Source organism: Staurois parvus, unplaced genomic scaffold, assembly GCF_062004578.1.
Source record: "Staurois parvus isolate SC_StPar_1 unplaced genomic scaffold, SC_StPar_1.0 ptg000025l, whole genome shotgun sequence".
In the NCBI taxonomy this organism is placed as follows: domain Eukaryota; kingdom Metazoa; phylum Chordata; class Amphibia; order Anura; family Ranidae; genus Staurois; species Staurois parvus.
Genome location: NW_028317821.1, coordinates 19,834,771 through 19,857,928, shown reverse-complemented (window position 1 = coordinate 19,857,928; position 23,158 = coordinate 19,834,771). Strand labels below are relative to the sequence as shown.

At 38.6% G+C, this 23,158-nt stretch overlaps 1 protein-coding gene across 11 annotated transcripts in view; it reads left to right on the top strand.

The window, feature by feature from the left end:
- PPFIA2 (PPFI scaffold protein A2) overlaps nucleotides 1-23,158 on the top strand; it is a 455,338-nt gene that overhangs the window by 328,299 nt on the left and 103,881 nt on the right. For 6 of the 11 annotated variants that reach the window (XM_089652279.1, XM_089652271.1, XM_089652302.1 and 3 more), the window contains 2 exons: nucleotides 4,535-4,618; nucleotides 12,615-12,746. In XM_089652279.1, the coding sequence (XP_089508405.1) occupies nucleotides 4,535-4,618; nucleotides 12,615-12,746 (216 nt within the window). Of the gene's footprint in view, nucleotides 1-4,014; nucleotides 4,102-4,534; nucleotides 4,619-12,614; nucleotides 12,747-23,158 lie in introns of all 11 variants that reach the window. The other 5 variants (XM_089652248.1, XM_089652243.1, XM_089652236.1 and 2 more) reach the window with 1 other exon arrangement.

The window sequence follows — 23,158 nt, the reverse complement described above, 5'->3', positions numbered from 1 at the left end:
AGAGGTTTCTCGGGGTTCCTTGAGCAATGAGCCACTGCTGCCTCTCAAATAAGTTCCCAATGACACCAATTATCTTTTTATTTATCTGTTAGGGGATAATACTTCCCATTGTTCACAAGTGAAAGGATTATTCCCACTTACCATCACACTAATGTATCATGAGTTGTAGATTTAGTAATACTCAGCAGAGGTTTCCTGACAACAGCAAGTTATTTCAAGGGTTTCTCTGTGTACAAAAAGGTTAACAAAGACTATTAAACTTAATTAATGAATGGCGTGTTAAACAAGGCCATTTAATAAGGTAAAGAAAAACAATAGTAACAATAAAATTGTCATTTTCCTGCATAAATTGTGGGTGCTATATAAATACCTGCAATAATAATAGTAATAATAATAATACATGCAAAGAAAAACCTTAGTATGCGGTCATATTTTTCTGTGTTTTTTTCACACATTTTTATACCTTCTATTGAGATAATTAGGGTCTGTCAAGCTGTAGCATTTAGACCATCACCAAACGTTTCCTTTATTCTAGTAAAATTTTTTACTATTACAGGTCACATACGGCAACTGATGTTTTACAAGTGAGCTCAGCAATAAACATTGTCCCTTAACCATCCATTCAAAAAATGTGTGCTGTTAGGTTGAAATACCTGCAACTTCAACCGTGCATTTTTATTTCCCCCTTGATATAAAGTTTATAGCAGTTTTGTCCAAGACCAGATATTTTGTATTATTAGAAATTATACCTACTTACTGTTAACAGTTGCAGAGCTGAGCTTCTTAAATGTTACAGATGTCTTCTCTAAAGGATACGTACAAGCAGCATGATCTTCCTTGCAGCTAGTTGCAATCAATACTTCTACTAAAACTTATCCCATAAACCTATCACAGCTCACTCTGTATATTTATCTAGGACATTTCCGAAGTGTCAGCCTAGCCTTTTACTGGAATGCACACTATATATATCTGTCAAGAGCTCTACTGCAATCAGTAAATTTTCCTAGCAGAACTGCGTTGGTAAAACAGATATTATTCTATATACTATTATTAAATTGACTTTGTTTCTTGTGGTACTTTAATCTACTGCTTCAACTGCTACAAAGAATGTTGTCTTTTCAGTTTTTTATAAATCATCTTACTAAGTACAAATTTTATGTCCATGTCAAGCAACTGTTATGCAGTACCACGAAGCAGCTATCCACAGTTGCTTTCAAGCATGGGGAAGCTGAGATGATTGGCTGTAAAATATTCGACCACACTGGGGTTTTTTTTGCATTGTTAATGAAGAAAACCTAGAGTGACATAATACAGGTAGAGTCATTGCTGACTGATCCTATACTGAAAATGCTATTTCATTACTTTTGACACTGACTCAGAACAGTTCTACCACTAACATGGACATTCACACGCTAAATATCCTGGCATTGATTGATGTGTTACTCTATTAGATACTGTTTTCAGCACTAACGCCCTCATGAAGGGAAATAATTTAGCTGCCTTTTTTCTTTTGGTCACTCATGGTATCAAATAAATACTTTTGGGCTCTGAGAAACATTTGTTTGTTGAGCCTTCTGGCTCAATTATTCATAGATTATTCAACATGGGTGACATCTGTGTCTTGGGAGAGGCCCCTGTTTCTTGGAGTGCTGTCAAACCTAAGCCATTGAATTGAACCAAGGGCTTCTATTTGTATAATTTGGAGATGCATGCCCAGTGTCTCCCTTTTTAGCTTTCCTTCAAAATGTGCCTTGATACAGGCTTCTAATGATAAGCTGCAGCATTCTCTAATGTGTGTCACTTTCAAGCACAAAGTAGAAGCAACTTTCAGACAAGAGTATTCGGTGTTCATACCAATGATATTTGTTTTTTCCCAGGTATTAATTAGATGCATTGCATTTGTACATAGTTATCAGCAAAAAAAAAATAAAATATTGGGTGATGTGGGGTACTTTTAATCACCAATGATGAAGGAATAGAAATCAATGTATCTGTAGTGTTCATAACTCAAAAAATGCCATGTTTGGGAAATGTTGGGACTGACTAATCTGAAGGGTCTGTTTATTTTTATATAGTCCTAACCCTTCACAGAGAGGCCACTCACACATTAAAAGCTATACAAACCAAATAAATATATGTTTTAACACATGTTAAAGTGACCCTTTGAATTGAAATAATAATTACAACTTTTACTGTTGTACTTTGAAAATTAAAACATGGCATCCAGACCCTTTTCATATTATATCACAGTAAAATTATTTTATATATAACATATGTAGCTCTCTACCCTTATAAGCAGAATGTTCACAGTCTTTGCATGCACATAGCACCACTTTATTATATAATGGCCCCACTTTGTGCTCATCCTCTGCTTTGTGGAAAGAGCTGGGATTCTAAAGTCAACCAGAAGCAAACCATTTAGAGTAATTCAAGTCCAGGAGAAGTATGAAAGAAATCTTGAAAATATCCAACAACAGCACAATTCTTAACTAAAGGTCTTGAAATTTGAAGTAGTCTACATTCAATTCAGTAAATGCAGTGGCATGTAACATGATTTGCTAACACATACAAATAGTTTTATACAATATGTGTCCTCCAGGAATATAGCACTGAAAAAAGTGTTTGAACGCACAGGTCAGGTGTAGTGGATTCCCTAACTGTCTACAACACTCATTCTCCTGCATTATCCACTTAAGAAAGCTGGCTCTTCTGTTAAACATCACAGAATGAGGATTCTGTAGTGTTGACGCGTAGATCCTGTAACATTGTGTCTGGTTAGGAATCATGGTGCTATGGAATACTTTCAGGACTCTTGTTCTCAGTCTGGGCACGAGGAATTGCAGTGTAGTTGTAACTAGACGTGCATTTTGCTACAAATCAAAATTTGGACAAAATTTGCGTTATTCAGAAAGTCAGATGTATCTAAATCTCTGAATACCAATAGTAATCAATTTCAACACCTCTGTGACCAAGCCCCCTGGTAGGTGGGGCAAAACATGTAAGGGGCATGGCTACAGCAGCGCTGCCCCAGGTCATACACAGCCATATCCACATCTGAAGCACTAGGTTGGTTTTGAGCGGCATCTTACCCCAAGTTGACGCAATAGCATAACAAATCCGAAATCTTCCAAAATACCTTTCGAAAATACAAATTGAGTCGGAACTATATGAAATGAATCCAAATATACTAAACAAATTCCTAAATTGAATCATTCAAATCTAACAAATATGATGGAACGAAATGATTGACTTAACAAATAAATCTGACATGAAACTAAACACATTTTTTTATTCACTCTAGTTTTGATCGTAAAAGATTGCATTATTAATTTAAACTTGTGATTTGATTACATTTGGCTTGTAAGACCTTCTCAGAGCCTATAGTGAAGGATATAGACTAAATCTCTAGTTCTTGGTCAACTACATTAAACTATGTTAAACTCTGGTTTAATATAACTTTGTTTTTTAATTATTGTGGTGGCTTGGGTGGAATTTTGGGGTATTGACAGTGTGTCCTTTTCACTTGAGAAGTTATTTTATTGTACATACATAAACATTGTTTGCAATAAGAGAAAATAATGAGGGTCTCGGTTCTCATTGAAATTATAGGCTATTTTTTCCATTTATGGCTAGCTGTTGCTACAAGTAATACTTTTTTCCACTGTTGTGTAAGCTCTAACTGTACTCTCAGCTCCCTGCTATTTTCTAACTTGCCTAGAGTTGTGAAAGGGAGATGCAAGTTGGTTGCCATTAGCATTCTTTCATGTCCTAAGGAACTAAGAGTTGGGGACCTCTGCTTTATTTATTAGAGATTTACCTGTGAATTACGTGCTCCTCCACCAGGTGGAGGTTCAAGCTGAGATTAGTATGTTTTGTCATTTTTTTTTTCTTCTGGTAAAAACATTGTCATTTTTTTGTTTTATTTTCTTTAAGTGTTCTGTACAGTTTTATTATTTGCAGTTTTCTGTTGTGGTTTTATCAACTTTGTCCCTCTCCTTTTCCTTGACTTGTTAGTCTGATCCAACTTCCTCTACCTCATCTGATGATTATCAATATGTTATGGAAGCTAAACTACAAGAAATGGTCTCCATACGTAGGAAGGTAGTCCTACTGGACTTTACTTTCTATTGCTGAATAGAATCCATCTGACTTTATTTTCATTTTACTGTTCTTTTATTTTTATGTTATGCCTTGATTATTGATAATCAACCATTTTGCAATTTAGTGCTTCAGGGCTTATGATTTATGATAGTAGGTTTGTGTTCAAACCATGCACAGTCTGCATGTTACATTTGGCTGATTTCACTGCTCATAGGTACTACTAATATATCGCTAGTGCTTGGATGTAGCAGGCCTCTGTAGCTGACACATTTCAAGCAATGCTGTCCAGCTGCCTGCTTCAGTACTATTTCTTTTTCTAGAGTAAGTCTGCAGTTAGTAGTAGCTTGCTTTTGTCTTGTTATACCTTACTTGCTGACCGTGCCCAGTTCCCAGATATTCACTTTTTAGATCAATTCCTTGTATTTTTTTGCAGGCAGAGGAGAGGCATGGAAACATTGAGGAACGGATGAGACATTTGGAGACACAGCTTGAAGAAAAGAACCAAGAGCTGCAGAGGGTATGTAAAGTATAATATGTTTTATAATGCATGCTAAGATTAGTAGATGTAAAAAAGTGGATTTACAGGTGCTCGGCGCTTTCTATGAAAAAAATCTTGATAGCTAGATAGTAAGAACCAATGCAATGAGTATCTACTGTGATCCTGGGTAGCAAAGGGTCATGTTTTCCAGGCTGCAGCTTTGCTAAAGGTGGCATCATGAATGAATGCTATTGTTCAAACTCAAAGGACAAGGACTTACAGCAGATTGGTTTAGTTTCAGCCTGACATTAAAGTCCAAACCTAGCTAAAATATTTTTAGATCTGGCAATCAAAACTTGGCAGATGCTTTCCTTGTCCAAAACAGAGTAAAGAGCATTGGCTGAAACTGGGCTCTAAAGTGTTTGTTTGTTAAAAAAAAATAAAAAATAAATAAATAATAAAACCTTTTTATTTTTAAATAGAGTAGAGAAAAGTCAAAACCCCTTAACAGTTTGTTGTTTTTTTTTTGTTCTGGTTCTGTTTCTGTCTCTGTGCCATTGTGAACAGTTATCTTCCTGTTCCTGAGAGGTGAGAGGAATTCTTCCCTTACTCCTGGTTCACATAGGTGCGGCCGTGCAGCCATGATTTGCTCAGGCACAATTTGAATGGACTCCCGTGACCAGGGACACACAGGGAAGAAGTTCCTGCACTCTCGAGGTTCCCAGGATGGTTGCGATTTCCAGAGCGGGCGGTGTGCCATTAGAACTAATAGTACCCGCCTGCGGATCCCACATTCCTCTGTGTGGGTGGTGCGGCTGCAGGTATTTGTGCGGGTCCCACAGCGGCACCACCCGCACAGCTGTGAACCAAGCCTTAGACAGATGTCACAGGAACAGCTGTCCCCATTAAAGATTTCCCCTCACTTCTTGTTCTGTTGACAACTCAATCCCTCAATTTTTCTACTGTGACAGTGGTCTTTAGCTTGAATAAAAAGGATAAATCTCCATAGTGACAAGTGAAACCAGACAGGGAGACTTATTTTCAGTTTTGTATGATGGTTCCTAGTAATGTCCTTTTATAATTTTTGAAATAGAATCAGAGGGCAAGAGACTGCAGAGATGTAGAGATATGCTCTGAAAATTATAAATAAATTGCTGCGCTAAAATGTCAAAACTCAGAATCTGTCACAACCATAAGTAATAACATAAATGTAGAAATTAATAGTCCCAGTATTATGAGCCATATAGTAGATCACCACGTGTCTTCGATATAATTAGTGCTCCACCACCAGAAAATGGTAGGACTCTTACTAGAACATGGGGAACCTTATAAAAGACTCACAAACGCAAAATAATATCCACCGAATCCCTCAGAATTGGAAGATGTTATATCATGGTACTGGATGGAAGTATCACCTTCAATTCCTCCGCATTCTTAATCTCACGATAATAGCTCTCAGTATGGCCACGCAAAGAAAGACAAAGAGGCGACCATCACATAAAGCCATAAAACACATTTATTATCATAAAGTATTGTACTCACATTCAGGTGGGAAATTCAGCACTGTGTACAGAGTATTCTCCTTTCCTGGGAACAGGTACACTTGGTGGTTTTAGAGAGCAGCGTTTATACGTCAGATGCACAAGCTCCGCCCGATGCTTTTCATCACATATGATGTTGTTTGGGGCATGGAAACTATGTGCAACCATCACCGCGAGCCCCCTTAATTAAATTATTGAAATTAAAAATGGCCGCCGCTATGCTCTGAAAAGGCTAAGAAATCCAGTGGAACCAAGTTATCTAAAATGTAACATGCACAATTGAATTATTTCATTTATGTGTTTACATGTTTTTGAATGGAATTCATGATTTGGTGAAATAAGTGAAAAACATGCTTTTTATGATTTAAAGTTATTAGTACTGGGTTATGATGACCTTTAGAAATTTAATTAAATTCCAACATATTTGTTCACTTCAAATATTTGGGTGACATTCATCAATTTTGTTGCAGAACATGGCAATGCTAAACAGGAGTCCAGTATGAGAAAGATCTACAATAGGGTTGCATCTTGGTTCATAAATTCTTCCCTCCTCTGATCTAAATTAGCTCTATAAAATCTTCCCCTGATTGCTTCATAATTGTATGTCTGTTTTCAGTGAATATCTGTCTTAATTACAGTACTCAATCTGCCTTTTCAAAATTGTCTAGAGCTGGTTTCCCAAGATGTGCATCTACGTTTGTTGCTAATTTGCTTTACAAATGTCCCTACTTAAATTTGAAAGCCCAACTTTAACCAAACATTTTCTTTGCTTTTGGACAGAGAAGGGAAGGATCAGGGCCTCTTTTGGGATGGTTTTCCCTCACTTCCTGTCCTGACAGGAAGTGAGGGGAAAACCCTGTAACAGAGACACCAACAAAATCAAAACTCACTTTTTTATAAAGTAAGTAAGCGCATAACTTCTTACCAGATTTTTTTTTATTTTGGTCCTTGACTTTCTGTCCCTGTGACAACCACAATATCAATTTCTTGTATGTGCATTAGAGGCACGGGATCTGAAAGAAATGTCCCTGTAACAGAGACACCAACAACATCAAACTCATTTTTTTAATCACTTCCCATCCAGCCCATGTATATAAACAGCCAGACGGGAGCAGTGCAGGGGCGGGTGGCCATTTATAAACGTCCTCCCTGCTACCTGCTTGTACGCGCTCCCTGGGAGCGTCCAGCACTGCGATCCGGTGCCCGCTGTGTGAGGTCCCGATCATGTGATCACTGATTGGCCAATCAGTGATCACATGAAGAGTAGTAAACAAGATGTCACTTCTGACATCATTGCTTAGTACATGTGAAATCTGTGAATGATCACATGGTACCAGGCTATTCACAACAGCCTTGTACCATGTGACAAGCTGTGACCAATCACATATCACACAGTATTTCTTAATGGCTGCAAGAATGCAGCCAGAGAGAAGGATAAATTATTGCTTTTACAGCCTTTATGGGTGTAAAAGCAATCAGTGTAAAGAAAAAAAAAATCTTCATCACCCCCCACAAGTAGTACAGTGTCACTATGGTGACATTGTACTGCTAGGGTGACAGTACGTTGAAAAAAAAAAACAAAACATAAATAATAATATAAAAAAATAAAATAAACATTTTTGAAAATTTTTTGAAAAATTATAATTTTTGGTTATAAACTAATTTGGGTTATTTTTTTTTTTACTAAAAAGATAACTGAATACATTTTGGCCAAGATTTATGAAGAAAGATTATTTATTAGCAAAACACTTTTTTCCAAAATTTTTGGACTTTTTCATTTATATAGCAAAAAAAAAATCCCAGTGGTGAATAAATACCATCAAAATAAAGTTTTATCTGTCTCAAAAAAATGCTAAAAAAGTCATATGGGTGCAGTGTTGCATGACCGCGCAATTGTCATCCAAAGTGTGATAGCACTGAAAGCTGAAAATTGGCCTGGACAGGAAGAGGGTAAAAGTGTCCGAACTTGAAGTGGTTAATGTAAGGAAGGGGATAACTTCAGTTGAGGTTTTTTTTTTAATTTTATTTTGACCCGTGTCTTTTTGTCCCTGTAACAACCACAATATCAATTTCTTGTATGTGCTTCTGAGACACAGGAAGCGAAAGAAATTTTCTTCAGTTAGGTCATAAATAAAAGCCTTGCATATACTGTATCTGAACTCTTTTTACTGTATGCTTTAGTATTGCTCCTGTAGACTGTACACAGTGGAGAAATAAGGAAGGTAAGTATAGGAGTCTGTGGTGGTTTGGATTAAAGTGCACCTGTTGCCCACTGTAAGCAAAAGCACAGAATCACTATAGAGTCAGTCATTTGTTTTTTTATAGTTATAGAATGATATGTTACTTCTTCTCCATGTGAAGTTTCTCCTTTAGCCAGGTCATAGTATACTGTAGCTATTGTGGTAGTTTTTGGTCACATTTACCTGGACTTGTTCTGTAGTATTTAAAATGTTTTGCCCGTCTCCTAAGTACCGGCCTCTGTTTTATTGTTATAAACATACCACAGCATTTATAATAAATCAGTAACCTTAATCCAATCACCATGAAATGTGTCATGGGAGATGTTAATTGTCCAAAAATATGATGAGAGCTGTGAACGTTTGTGAAAGTACTCTATTCCATTTACAGAATTCTTCTCTATAAATGAATCAGTTCTGCAAATAATTAACAATACATGTGCCTGCAGAAAACTTTCCTAAGTGAACTGCTTCCCAACCGCCCTATAGCAGAAATACTGCTAAATGGCGGCACAAGTGCACAAAATCGCGTATATATATATACGTGATTTTGTATTTCCGGGAAGGAGGCGTGTGCAAGCCACACACGTGCCCTACCCATGCTGCCATTAGTGGCCGCGGCTGTCAATCACCGGGTCCCGGACGGTGATTATTCCCCTGGTGCCCGGTGATTACGCAGGATCCCTGATGGGGAGGAGGACTGTTTTGTTTCATTACAGTGAAGCACACAGACACGGCCCCCTAGTAAAACACTATCTGCGTACAGTTAACCCTTTGATTGCCTCTCATGTTAACCCCTTCCTGCCCAGTGCCATTAGTACAGTGTCAGTGCTTTTTTTTTAGCACTGATCACTGTATTGTTGTCACTGGGGATGTCAGTGACACCAAGTCAGTTCCCCCCAGTGTCAGAATGTCTGCCACAGTCCAGCTATAAGTCGCTGTTTGCTGCCATTACTAGTAAAAATAATTAAAAAAAAAATTCCAGTATCTATACCGCCATTTGTAAATGCTATAACTTACATGTAAACCAATTAGTTTACAAGTATTGGGATTTTTTTTTAGCAAATACATGTCGCAGAATACATTTTGGCCTAAATTTATGGCGAAATTAGATTTTTTACATTTTTTTACTGGACATGTTTAATAGCAAAAAGTCAAAAATATTGTTTTTTTCTCAAAATTGTCGGTCTTTTTTTTATAGCACAAAAAATACAAAACGCACAGGTGATCAAATATCACAAAGGAAGCTCAATTTGTGGGAAAAAAAGGGAAAATTTTCAATTGGGTGGAGCGTTGCATGAGTAACGCAGCACCCTAACGCAAAAATTGGCCTGGTCAGGAAGGGGGGTAAATCCTTAGGAGGGCAAGTGGTTAAGTCAATAAAAAATGACAAAGGGGGAGATTTACTAAAAATGGTGCACTCAGAATCTGGTGCATCTGTGCATAGGTTCCAACTTCAGCTTGCTCAATTAAGCTTTCACAATAAAACCTGGAAGCTTATTGGTTTCTATGCAGAGCTGCACCAGATTTTGCACTATGCAGTTTTAGTAAATAACCCCCAACATTTTTTTCTGATAGTGGATTGTGGTAAGAAAAAAAAGACACAAAGTTAACCAGTTGACTTTTGCCTTTCATTTTATATCCAAAAAAGGGTATAATTTCTAGTATGCGATTAACATTTTGATTTAGCCTTAGCTTGTAGTTTTTTCAAGAGTTACTGGGTTACTGAGTTATAGGGCAGCACAGTGGCTAACTGGTTAGCACTTCTGACTTACAACACTGGGGTACCCCATTTGAATCCTGGTCAGCACACTATCTGAATGGAGTGCCCTTGTATATTCTGTTTTTATGTGGGTTTTCTCCAGGTACTCTGGTTTCCTTTCACACTCCAAAGACATGCTGGTAGGTTATTTGGCTTCATTTCAAATTGCCCCTAGTATGTGTTTACATGTACAATATCTATGCATGTGAAATAGGGACCATTGAGGGCCCTTCTTGAGGACAGATAGAGATGTCAATGTACAGTATGTAAAGTGCTGCAAAAATGACTGGTGCTATTTAAATATCTATAATAAATAAATAGCAATGTTATAGGTGAAGTGTACAACGATGATCAATCACAGTGCATAGCAATCAGGTCATCCCAAAGGCCATATATAGAAAAAAAAAATAGATTGCTGCACATAAAAATAACTTTTAATATAGAAAAATCACCATACAAAAGAGTGATCAAAAATGGACAAAGCCGTACATGATAGTGTTCAACAGTTGTTGAACACTGCTATATATGCCTTTTTCCATTTTTGATGACTCTTTTGTATGGTGATTTTTCTATATTAAAAGTTATTTTTATGTGCAGCAATCCATGTTTCTTTTTTCTATAATAAATCTCTATATCTATCCATTCAGTCGTATCCAACCCAGGGGCAGAGTGACAATTTGGAAACTCGGGCACTGCCCGAGGGCCCGGGGTCAGTAGGGGGCCCCATGAGATGCCCCTGGTACCTTTTTCATAGGCTTTTTTGAGTTTGGGCAAGGACACAGGGGCCCCATGATCCCCTATTGCCTGGGGGCCCCATGAGTTGTCAGTCTGCCCCTAATTCGACCCTTGGCGATTGCATGGACCATCACTCGTAAGCGACTTTTTCCATGAATTCTCTTAGCAATTATTTTACAGGGTAGGATGCCAGGTCTTTTCCCAACCCCTACCATGCAGAAAATCCTGCGTGGCTAGTGATGAAACTAGGACAATTTAGACAGGAGCCAATTAACCTACTAGCATGTCTTTGGAAAGTGAGAGGAAACCAGAGTACCCAGAGGAAACCCACACGAACACAGGGAGAACATGCAAACTCCATGCAGGAGTCACCATGGTTGGGAATTGAACCCATAACCCAATTGCTGCAAGGCAGAAGTGCTAACCACAAAGCCACTGTGCCACCCTCTATAATAAATAAATAGATACAATTTGGGGCACTAAATGCCTTTCACACAAGGATTGCCGAACAAATGTTGCCTGCATTGTACAAATGGAAGAATTTACTTTGACCATTCAAACGATTTTGTGATATTCAGTTTCATCTTTTAGGTAAAACACTTTTTGGCAGTTCATTCTTAATAATCATTGGTGTTCTGTTTCTTGCTTTTCATAGGGTGATTTTTCACTTTCTCTCACATTGCTTCATGCTGAAAGCCGCAGTTTTCAAAGTGTTGGAAAGAGCTGTGAAGTTACCTGTAATGCAGGAACATTTGTAGATAACTTAAAAAGAGTTCTTATGCTTTATGGTTTTAAACGTCACAATGCGGCCGTTATGCAAGCATGCAATGCAAGCATCAGTGTGTGTCCAGTTGCACTAAAAATTAGTTTTTAAAAACAAAAGCTAGGGAGGTAAAGATTCTTAAAGTATTACTAAACCCAGGACTACATTCACTATATCTGGTCTCCCACAGTACACAGAACATTATTTGCAATTATTTTAGAAAATATAAAATGCTAAATACCTTGTGACTTCTATCAGTGTTCAGCAGAGCACATATTAAAGCTCCTGCTCTAGGAGAATGTAAAACCCCTGACCTCTGTCTGGACAGTGCTGATTGGCCCTGTGCTGATCATGTGCACTTTCAAGAAAAAAAAAACTCTCTAGCAATGCACACTAAACTGAGCATGTGCAGAACGGCTACGGTTCAGTCTGTCTTATCAGGAGATAAGACATGGGCATTTGAACAAGAGGAGGAGCAGAGAAGTCAGGATCAAACAGCCTTTTTACGCAATGCAGAGGATTAACCCCTTAGGTTCCACAGTGAGTATAAAAAGCATGCTTTACTGCATATACAGACTGATTTTACTGTTGTGGGTTTAGTAACACTTTAAATTATTTCTAAATTTATCCTGGGTGAGATGTCTATCTGATGATGAGATGTATCTCAGATATGCATACCTGCAATGGTCTATAAAAAGGGTCCCACCCTCTCTGCTAATATTGAAATTAGTTTAGGGTGTGCTGACCCTTTAGAGTCACCAATTTTGTAAAGTTTACATACCTATTATAGGGCAGCAACATTTGCTGATTGCTTAAAAATTGATTTAAATTGCTTGTGCCATGTAGAGGTCTTTATTTTACACTTAAATATGTTTTTGTCATAACCTTGTATGTGATAGGTTGTGTTGCTGTTGAGAATGACCAGAACAATTGAAGAATAGGTAGACTGTATCCAATAGCTGAAGTTTATACATTTGTGTTTAATCTTGCGGTTTAGGCCAGACAGAGGGAGAAAATGAATGAAGAACACAATAAAAGGCTTTCTGATACAGTTGATAGACTCTTAACTGAATCGAATGAACGGCTGCAGTTGCACTTGAAGGAAAGAATGGCTGCACTTGAAGACAAGGTAAATTTAACATTTTTCAGCTTTCTCTGCAGGAACAGCTCAGTATTCTGCCATGTGCTGGACTTTGCTAAAAGTAAATAATCTGTGCACCCAGTACCAGCATTAATCAATGCACATTTGTTTAAGGTAGCATGTCAGTTCTATACAACCTATTGCATTGACCTGTATTGTTATTACAATTATTGTTTTTGGTGACTTTTATTCTGAAATTAAAAAAGAAACCATGTAACTCAAGAAAACCAGTGTGCTATTGTATAGTTCAATGCTTTTCTTGTAGCTCTATGCAAATCTGAACAAGGAACAATCTACAAGTCAAGTTACGTACGTATTCTTCATATTCCTGTTAAGACCCTACAGCTACTGTAATGGATTCGAACGAATGATTTATTAGAGATCCTTTAGTTGGGCATCACCCTTAGAAGTGTTTGTACTTATACTCTTAGTAAATTAAAAAGCTACACTTGCTTTGTTTAATTTTTCCTTCAGCAAAAGGACTAGAATGCCATGTTCAGTAAATTGTCATTCTTCATACTTTGCTCCAGTGCTGTAGATAAAGTGGTAGCAAACCAGAGCCTACACTTCTCTCCATAAATACTGCCTTCTCTACTAAACGTAAAGTGTAGCATGACATCCTGCCCTAGCTAATAAATATTCCATAACGATACTTGTTGATTGTAAAATTACAAATAAAGGGATGAGTGTTCTTGCATCACCCTATGTTATTGGCAACTATGTTCTGTACCACTAATTTAACACTAACTAATGTTACAATACCAGGGCTACAGAATTATACATTTCTGTACAATTTTAAAGAAATATTTAAAATATGGGTATGTGAGTGCTAACCTCCTAGCAGGTTGGCTCTGACTTGAATACTTTCAGTTACTGAGCCAGAAAATGTATGAAGATCAGGATAGTCCATATGGTATTAAAAATTCCTTATCTTGCATACTTGGGTCATCATGATAGTTGAGTAATCAGCTTTTTCAGTAACGGCTTCCTTATAGCACTGTAGATGCTAAACCATACATATTAAATGAATATGTTTTTAAAATAATTTGCGCTTGTTACTATCAGCATCCTAAATTGTGTGTTTGAGTTGTATCAGAAACAAGCTTTGGTCAAATCCAAATATTAATGCAAATATGCAATGTGAATATTTAAATTTTCCGTTAGCATTTCAAAAAACTATGTTTCAATTTTGTGATAGCTCCAACTATGTTTCAATTCTGTGATAGGTCTAAGGTCCTTTGCCTGACAATATCTTTCTTAACTTTAAAGAAAATATCCGCTTTTAGCTCCTGACAACAGTTTACCTAGTTAAAGAAAATACTTCTGTTAGGTCCTGCAGAATATGTATTCTGATCCTACAGATTACCCTCTAAAAGCTTTTTTTTCTTGTTTATTGAGGGACACAGGATTCATAGACTATTAAGTTATACTGCCACCTGCAGGAGTTTTTGGGCTCTGGCAACCAAGAAAACAGTGACCAGCCCAGTATAACCTCTCCTGCTCCCAGCATGCCTTTGTTTTTGCTAGCGTCCTAGGAGGATGGATGCCTTTTCTCTACTGAGAAAAGGTTAGCCATTTTACTAGTCTTTTCTTTTTTGCAAGTACTTGGTTCTGCATTTCGGTGCTTTCCTGACCTGTACACTATGTACTGTAATAATTAGCCACAGGGTGCTTTTTGGGTCCAGAGTTGTGGCAAAGTCTCTGGTGTGACCCAGCCTTTGAAGACTTACTTTGAGAGTAGGCCAATCTGGCCATTCACTGACAGCTACTTTGTAGTTATAACCATTGGGCACCCTTATTACCCTTAATTTTCCATCAGTGTACTGCAGAAAGGGTAATGCTGAGGGACATAGCACTAACGTAATTCGTTATGTAAAATATTGCGCCATTCAGCGTGAAGAAGAACCCATCACCGCTTCTTATTGCATGTACATGTGGATCATCCTCTGTATTTGCTGCCCATATACCCAGATAAGTATTTAAGGCCTAGCCTTGTATCTTGAGCTATGTTGTCCCTGCTTTTTGCAGCACAATATATCAGATTCCAGACATATGGGCAGCAGCTCTGCTGCAACAATCCATTTTATGGTCCACTGCTGCCTGCAGTGAACCCACTCATGAGCTTGACATTGACAACCTGGAATGTTGCCCTCTCCTTGAGTCCCAGCACTCCTCTGACTTTTCCTTACTGTAGTTAGGTGTGCCCCCCACTCCCTCTTGTTGGTATGCTGGGAGGATTCCACTGGAACGGAATATGTTAATCCTGAGAAGTCAAAAGCCACTATCATTGACATAGTTATTGATGTGGTGCTCTCCACTTAGAAACTGGAAGATCAGCCTATAGCTTCTACCAGTACTGCTACCTGTCTAAGAAGCCCTAAGACCTTTCTGGTGCACTCACTAGTCCCAGGCATCCTTTATGGCAGCTGAGAGACTCTTTTTAGGCTGCTCACATCTCCCACATCATCTGCAGCTTTATACCCAATTAAGGAGTCTTATTAAGAACTGGGCCATTCCATCCACTGATCCAATTGTGTGCCGCCTTAATAAAGTACTGGTGATCCCTTTGGATGAGGCATCTGCGACAACCGCAGACCTTTGTTTTCCAAATACTGATCCATTTGGAAGAGGCGTCTGCATCAACCACAGACCTTTGTCTTCCAAATCCTCCAACCTGCTGACAAATCGTCTTTGGCATAAACAGTTGTCACCATCTTCCATAGTAGGGGGACATCTGTTAGCCTCTGTGGACACCTGAAAGACAGCTTTTCAATTGCCTAGGTACAATAGTGGTTTCCAGGGGTAGATCGGCTTCTGTACAACCAGGATACCCATAGATGGATTGAAATTTGTCTGGTCCCTGCTGAACCGGCTGAATTTTGATCCATAGAGCCTTCTTCCTTCCCAAGGTGATTTTGATTGTTTAACCCTAACCATGGCACCCTAACTTGTTCTTCTGTCTGTTCAGATCCAATGTATCAGAAGGAGGTTATTGTCCCTTTATTGTCTGGATTTAGTTTGTACTGTGTGTCAACCTCACAGCCACTACTTTCATCAGAAACACTCTTACTTTGTCATTTCTGATGGTCCCTGTAAAGGGGAACCAGCTTTCAGCTCCACTATTTCTAAGAGGCGAAGACAAACCATCATCCAAGCGTATGGTCTTAAGGATCTGGTTCAACCCTTTCCTGTCAAGACATACTCTTCTAGATCTGTGAGCACTTCTAGAGCAAGAGATACAAAGCTTCCACTTGGTTTTGTTCACATATTGTCTAAGTTTTACTAATTTGATATTCAGGCCCCATCTGATGCCATCTGGTAGAAAGACCTTGGACATTCTAGATGTCACTTTTTAAGAGATAGGAAAATTGACACCCATGCCTTTTGCAGCTCTTCGCAGAGGTGTGACTGACTCGTAGGGCATTTTTCTCTGACCTTGCAGTGAATCTTATACCCGTAAGCACCTTAGCAGGTAATTGTTCTAGCTAGTCCATCATGATAAAGTTTGCACCAATCAAGTTTATATGATTATATGGGAGGGCATAACATTGGTAAATAGATGGATAACCTTTTTAGCTCATTATTCTGTGTTATCTGTGTAATTCTCCTACCTTACTAGCATCAAGGCAGTACTTACTTACTCTTAAATTATCTCAACCATTACAAAGGGCATCAAGCCCCCTTCCAGCATCTTTTAATTTGCTCTCTATCACATATGTTTCCCTTCTTGATCTAAGCATTTCAAAATTTGATTTATCTGTCCATGGTTTCTTAGCATCCAGATTCTGATATACTTACTGTCTTGCAGTCGAACATCTGATTCTCTTCTATTAAATCCTTGGAGGTTATTGTAGGAATCTTCACACTTACTGACAAGTTGATGCACAGAATAACCGTCACTTGACAAAATGTTTCTTAAGAAAGCAGTATATTTTGGACATTTCAAATCACAAAATTAAAATGTATTTAAATCCAAAATCTATTTTGCAAGTGTGTTTGACATCACAGCGCACAGTGTTCTTAAACAAATCATTTTTGTGAATCTATTTTAATGTTTCTTACTTGGATATCCTGCCTATGGCAACACTTCTGTTGGCCACGTTTCCCTTCTTCAGTTAGCTATAGGGTTGCATATCACGTATTTTAGATAGGCAGCCCAATGACTAAGGACTAATAGTTTACATAATTGTTTTCAGAATAATGGGTCTCAGCTCTTGCTAGAACAACTAGAAGGGTTTCTCCAATAACCTAGTATAATTTAAACACTGTTATTTAAAGGGGTACTGAGAGGTGTCTCCGTCATGAGAAGTTATGGAGGCTGCCATTGCTGAACTCTCATTTTGAAAATGTTAGTTCTCTGGCTGCAATTTTAATGCTTTGACATCAATGCTTGCCTAAAAGTAGTATAGACATAAGTTGTTCTGACACTCATTCATTGCATGCAGATTACCAAATAGGCAGAGTAGCCACTGGCTTATGGACCCCAGAGAGTTTAAAGGCCCCACAACGATGGATGAAAATAATATTAATTTGATCTCAAAGCAGTAGTAAACTGCAAAAAAAAAAAAACAATAGAAATTTCCCTGCAAAATATTAGCATAATGTGCTAGTATCAGGCCCGGACTGGCCATAGGGCACTTCAGGAATTTGCCCAGTGGGCCGGGGCCGTCTGGATAGGAGAGGCGGCACATAGAGGACCGTGCATTTCTTGGTTCCTCTATGTTCTGCCCAGTCGCCTATCCATCTCCTGCAGGCTGCATGCCCTGGGCTCCTGTATAATATAGATTAGTGCAGCGCTAAAATAATATAAAATTCAATAAATTCAAGACAACGTCCACAAAGTCTATGACTTGTGAAAAGTACTACTAGGTACTGGTGGTGCTCCTTAGGAATTGATAGAAATGCGTACTCACCAGAAATAAATAGAGTAAGAGCGTAGTATAAAATCCCTCATCAGGGGTCTGGTCAGAGGTCTGGTCAGCTTGGGCAATCATCCCTTCCGTATGATGACAGGATTCAGTAGAGAAGAATAAGATACAGGTAACCAGAGGTTTCCTTAAAGGGGCTGGCTGGAAGGAACTGCCTGTTTACAGGAAATTTTCCACCTCTTGGTATGGGTCCTGGATCTGAAAATAAGTACTCTGTCTGAAGAAGGTCAAGGCGAAGCTGGCCATAGTGGGAGGAATCCTCTGCCGGGCACACACATGCCCCGATCATGCCCCAGAGGCAATGCAGAGCAGCGGAGGGCTGGCACGGTGATCGGGGCATGTGTGTGCCCGGCAGAGGATTCCTCCCACCATGGCCAGCTTCGCCTTGAACTGGTTGAGCCTTGATGATGTCACGACCAGTGGTGTATTTAGGTTTTGTGCTGCCATAGGCAACACAAAAATCTCAAACCCCACCCACGAAGAGACCCTGACACCGACCAATACCCCCCTCCCCCACAAAGAGTGCCTGACATTGACCAACACCCCAGCCTCCCCCCCCCCCAAGAGAGCCTTCCAAGTACAAGAGTCAGGCTCTGCATACACCATCAAGCAGCCCGCAGCCTCTCTCAGATCCCACCTAGTCCCCATGCTGTGTGTGTCTCTTCTTCCATCCCTTCTTTAGGGGGGCAGTGCTGCCGCCCCGAAAAATGCCACTGCCCCCCTGAAAGATTCTGCCCTAGGCAGATGCCTTGTGGTAAATACGCCCCTGGTCATGACTGTGACATGGCTCTTTCAATGGACGGCACACCATGATATCACTAGCTGCTACTATAGTAAATATCTCCTAAACAGCGCACATTTAGGAGATCTATACTGTACCTACAGGTAAGTCTTATTTTAGGCTTACCTGTAGGTACAAGTAAGCAGGTAGGCTAAGAAAATTGCAATCAAGATTTCTTAAACTGTTTTAAAAAGACAGAAAGAATGAATCAATTTAAAAACAACAAAACCTTTACATTAAAGACTTTCTAGAGAAAATACTGTAATAATGTAATGTACCCAATAACAACTTAAAGTACATAAACCATAGAAACCTGGTTCACTTTATAGTTTTTCTCGTAGCCTCCCTGGCGGTATTCCCGAGTGTAGCTCGGGGTAAAGTTTCAGTACCACAAGCGGTAACCCCGAGCTAAACTCGGGCTTACCATGCGGCGCTGCGCGATCCCTCGTTCACCTACCTTGTCCTGTGCTCCCGCGATGTCCGTCCTGCAGTGTCCCTGGCAATGTAATCCGACAGATTCCGGCATCTGACATCTGGGTTCCGTCCTCAGCGAGCTTCGGAACGTACAGGGATAGAGCGGCGGGAAATTTGAAAATGACAAAAAGTGACATTCACAAAAATCACTAAAATCACATAGTAAAACATTACTGTATCAAACCATTTCACATACATTTTGTCCCGAGTGCTTTGTCCTGTGCCCTGCCTGCATTTTTACTGTTCTTTCTACCTGGAAACTGAGAAATGTCCATGGCGTCCAAAAAGCGTCCCTTTAGGGCAAAAGCGGTTTTAGACCAGCTAGAGAACAGCGATAGTAAATTAGAACTACTTGCAGAATTGAGTGATAATGATTTGTGGGGAAATTTGTTATCAGACACTGAAAACGATTTTGCGACTTTGCTCAGTGATGTGCAAACTTGGCGCTATATTTCAAATTTCAGTGTTTTTGGTTTGATTATATTATTGAATTAAATTTATTATATTATTATTTTTTATGATTATTTATTAAATTATAATTTATGATTTTGTGTTTCAAGTTTTATCCTACCCGGGATGTTTACTAGACTCTTGTTCTGACAGATTTCAGTGAGTTTTTCCTAAGATTTACAGGCCTACAATATAAAACGCCAAATTTCCATGCAAAATAATGGTACCGCTTTCAGCACCAAAAATCTGAAATAATCATACCGCCAGGGAGGTTAAAACCTCATCTTCTTTCAGCTGTCAGTTTGTAAAAACTTTTGGTGCAACCTACGTACAGTATGTTTAATGTATAGTAGTTATGGTCATCTCCATCTAACAGCTGATGTGCACACTACTTACTTTAATGTTATCCCACTATAGTGTGGGTATGAGAAACCTCCACAAACCTGCAAGGGGGGCCCCAAGGTTTTGACTGCCTATGGACCTCCACAGGGTTTAATCCAGCTCTGATTATATGCTTGTTCTGGGTGTGAATAAAACCTACTAAAGTCAGACAGAGCCAGGTAACCCCCATACGTTTTTTTTGACAGAATCACTTTAAAATAGGTCTATAGGCCAAAACTTTTTTTTTCAATTTGGATAGAGCTAGGAAGGGTTATAACACCTTGCCATTGCAACAGGATGTACCTGTACATCCTTTCACACTCTGAGCTTGCGTGCAGCCTCACGGACGCACAACAGCACAATCCTGTGCTGACTATATCCCTCAGACACAGCACATCACAGATCAGGACATGGGGGCTGTAATTGCCCTCCTGATCATGTGATGGCTGTGTCCAATCACAGCCATCACACCATATAAACAGAGGCATGTGCCTCTGTATCGGTTCTGCTCACTGACAGCTCAGTGAGAGCTCAGTGAGCAGGGGGAGAGTGGGGGATTGCTGCAGCCTATCAGTGATTTGTGTATAGCTGCTGATATTACTGTGCAACTACACACAGGTTGCACAGTGTGCAGCCATCTCATACTAATGCATCAAGCACCATCTGTCCCTGTCCAAGTGCACATCAACATCTGTACCAGTGTCCAATCAACATCTGTCACAGTGTAGCAGTGTACAAAAACATCTCTCACAGTGTACCAGTGTCCCATTGACATCTGTCACAGTGTACATGTGCACATCAACATCTGCAATAGTGTCCCATTGAAATATCATCATCTGTCATTGTCCCATTGCAACATCAACATCTGTGTCCCTAATGGACCGTCAACATCTGTTGGTGTCCCTAGTGGACCTGCAAAATCTGAGAGTGTACCAGTGCACAAAAACATCTGTCAGTGTACCAGTGTCCCATCAACCTCTGTCACAGTGTACCAGTGTTCCATGAACATCTGTCACAGTGAACCAGTGTCCCATCAACATCTGCAACAGTATCCCATTGCAACGTCAACATCTGTGTCCCAGTTGGACCGTCAACATCTGTCGGTGTCCCTAGTGAACCATCAACATCTGTGAGTGTCCCAAGTTGGCTTTCCACATCTGTCATTGTCCCAGTGGACCATCAACATATATGTGTTAGAAATATCTTAGAAACTGACAACTTTGTGTAAAAATGTTTTTTCAGATTTCCTAAAAGCTTGTGGCAAAAAAAATGTGGTGTTTCCACTGTCTGGGTGCTCCAGGGCCTCCAAAAATGTGATAGATAGTCAGGAAATTGGATGTGTAATTTATGCTCCTATAATGCCTGAAGGTTGCAAGGCTGTGAAAAAATCTCACAGATGTGGTATCGCCATACTCAGGAAGAGTAGCAAAATGTATTTTGGGGTATATTTCCTTGTATGTCCTTGCGGTGTGAGAGAAATATTGACAACTTTGTATCAAAAAAAAAGTTTTAATTTTCTTTCCTCATTTTCCAAAACTTGGAAGACAAAAGACTCATTATGCCTCAAATAAAATACATTGGGATGTTTTGTTTCCAAAATGTGGTCATTTTGTTGGTGTTTTCATTGTCCTGGTGATTCAGGGCCTTTAAAAGTCTGATAGGTAGACAGGAAATTAGATGTGTAATTTATACTCCTTGAAAGCCCAAAAGTGCTTCTTGGATTTTGGGCCCCTCTATGTGGCTAGGCTGTGAAAAAATCTTACATACAGTATGTGGTATCCCCTTAGTTGGGAAAAGTAGAAGAATGTGTTTTGGAGTGTAATTGCAAGTATGTCTATGCTGTGTGTGATAAATACTTTGTTAAAAAGACAATTTTGTGACAAAAAATGTTATTTAATTTTTTTATTTTGCAAAAAATTGGAAAAAATTACAACTTAAAAAAATTCACTATTCTTCTTACTAAATTCCTTGGTATGTCTACTTTCCAAAAAGGGTCATTTGGGAGTATTTGTACTGTTCTGGTATGTTAGGGCCTCAGGAAATGAGATGAGAAAGGCCATCAGTACATCAGGATAGATCAATTTTCATATACATGTCCTACAGTTTGTAGGCTCTATAACTTTCCTGCAGACAAAATATTATAAATATTATACACTGATTTGGGTTATTTTTACCAAAGAAATGTAGCAGATTAAAATTTGGCCTAAATTGATGAAGAATGATTATTTATTTTAAAAAAAATTTTAACAGAAACTAAGAAAATTGCATTTTTTTTCAAAATGTTCAGACCTTTTTTTGTTTATATAGCAAAAAGTAAAACAATCCAATAGTGAATAAATACCACAAAAAGAAAGCTATATTTGTCTAAAAAAGTATAGACATTTAATTTAAGTACAGTGTTGCTTGCCTGAGTAATTGTCATTCAAAGTGTGAGAGCACTGAAAGCTGGGCAGGAAGGTGGTCAAAGTGTGCAGTATTGAAGTGATCATGCATATGATATTAGAGTTTACAATTAGAATATTAAAGAAATGGCTCCTGAAAATAGGGCTTTATAGTACTTTGAGAGTAATAAATTATGCGTAGGTCATTTCAGGCAGTAATACCCATTTGCAACATTAGTTATGCCTCGGCTATAATTTACAAAAAAAATAATTACAATAAAAAAAATAATGCGTTGAAAGATCAAATGAATTTTGGTGATTCCAAACTTTTCAAACCATTTTGTATATGCATATGTGTATGTAGTTATATAGCCTTATATTTTACTCAAAATATCTGTGTTTAGGTTTAAAGTATGCCCTTTGTCATTCGAAGGTTACACTTGACAGCTACAGATAGAGAGCCCAGAGTCAAAATACATATGTATGTGTGTCAGCTGTGACTTGTGTATCTTTATTCTTCGTGAGATTGATGCATCATTAAAACTTAAAAGAAACACATAATACTGGCAAAAAACATGCTTTTGCCAATAAAGCCTAATATATTCAAAGAAAACCTAAGTAAGAGTAGGGCAACCATTAATTATCTGGTTTTGATAATTATGTGGCTTTCAAGCTGACCCTCAGACTTTCATGAATCAATTGCCTTGGAATAAGAAAATAAGATCGAAAAGTCAGGGATAGGTAAGAGGTCCTAATCTGTGTACTGCTTCCAAGTCATTGAAAATTCATTGTAAATTTCAAAGCAAAAGGATTTTCATGACAGCCAGTCAAGTAGAATTTTCAAAAGAGGAACTCAGCACTAGCAGCCTCCATATATTTTGTATGACAGATTTCCTTAAATACATAGCATAAAGAGGTCATACTTTGTACATTTCACAGAAATTTAAAACACAAAAAGGGAGTTGTATGATGTGATAAATGTGTATTGCACTGCCCCTTGTCACA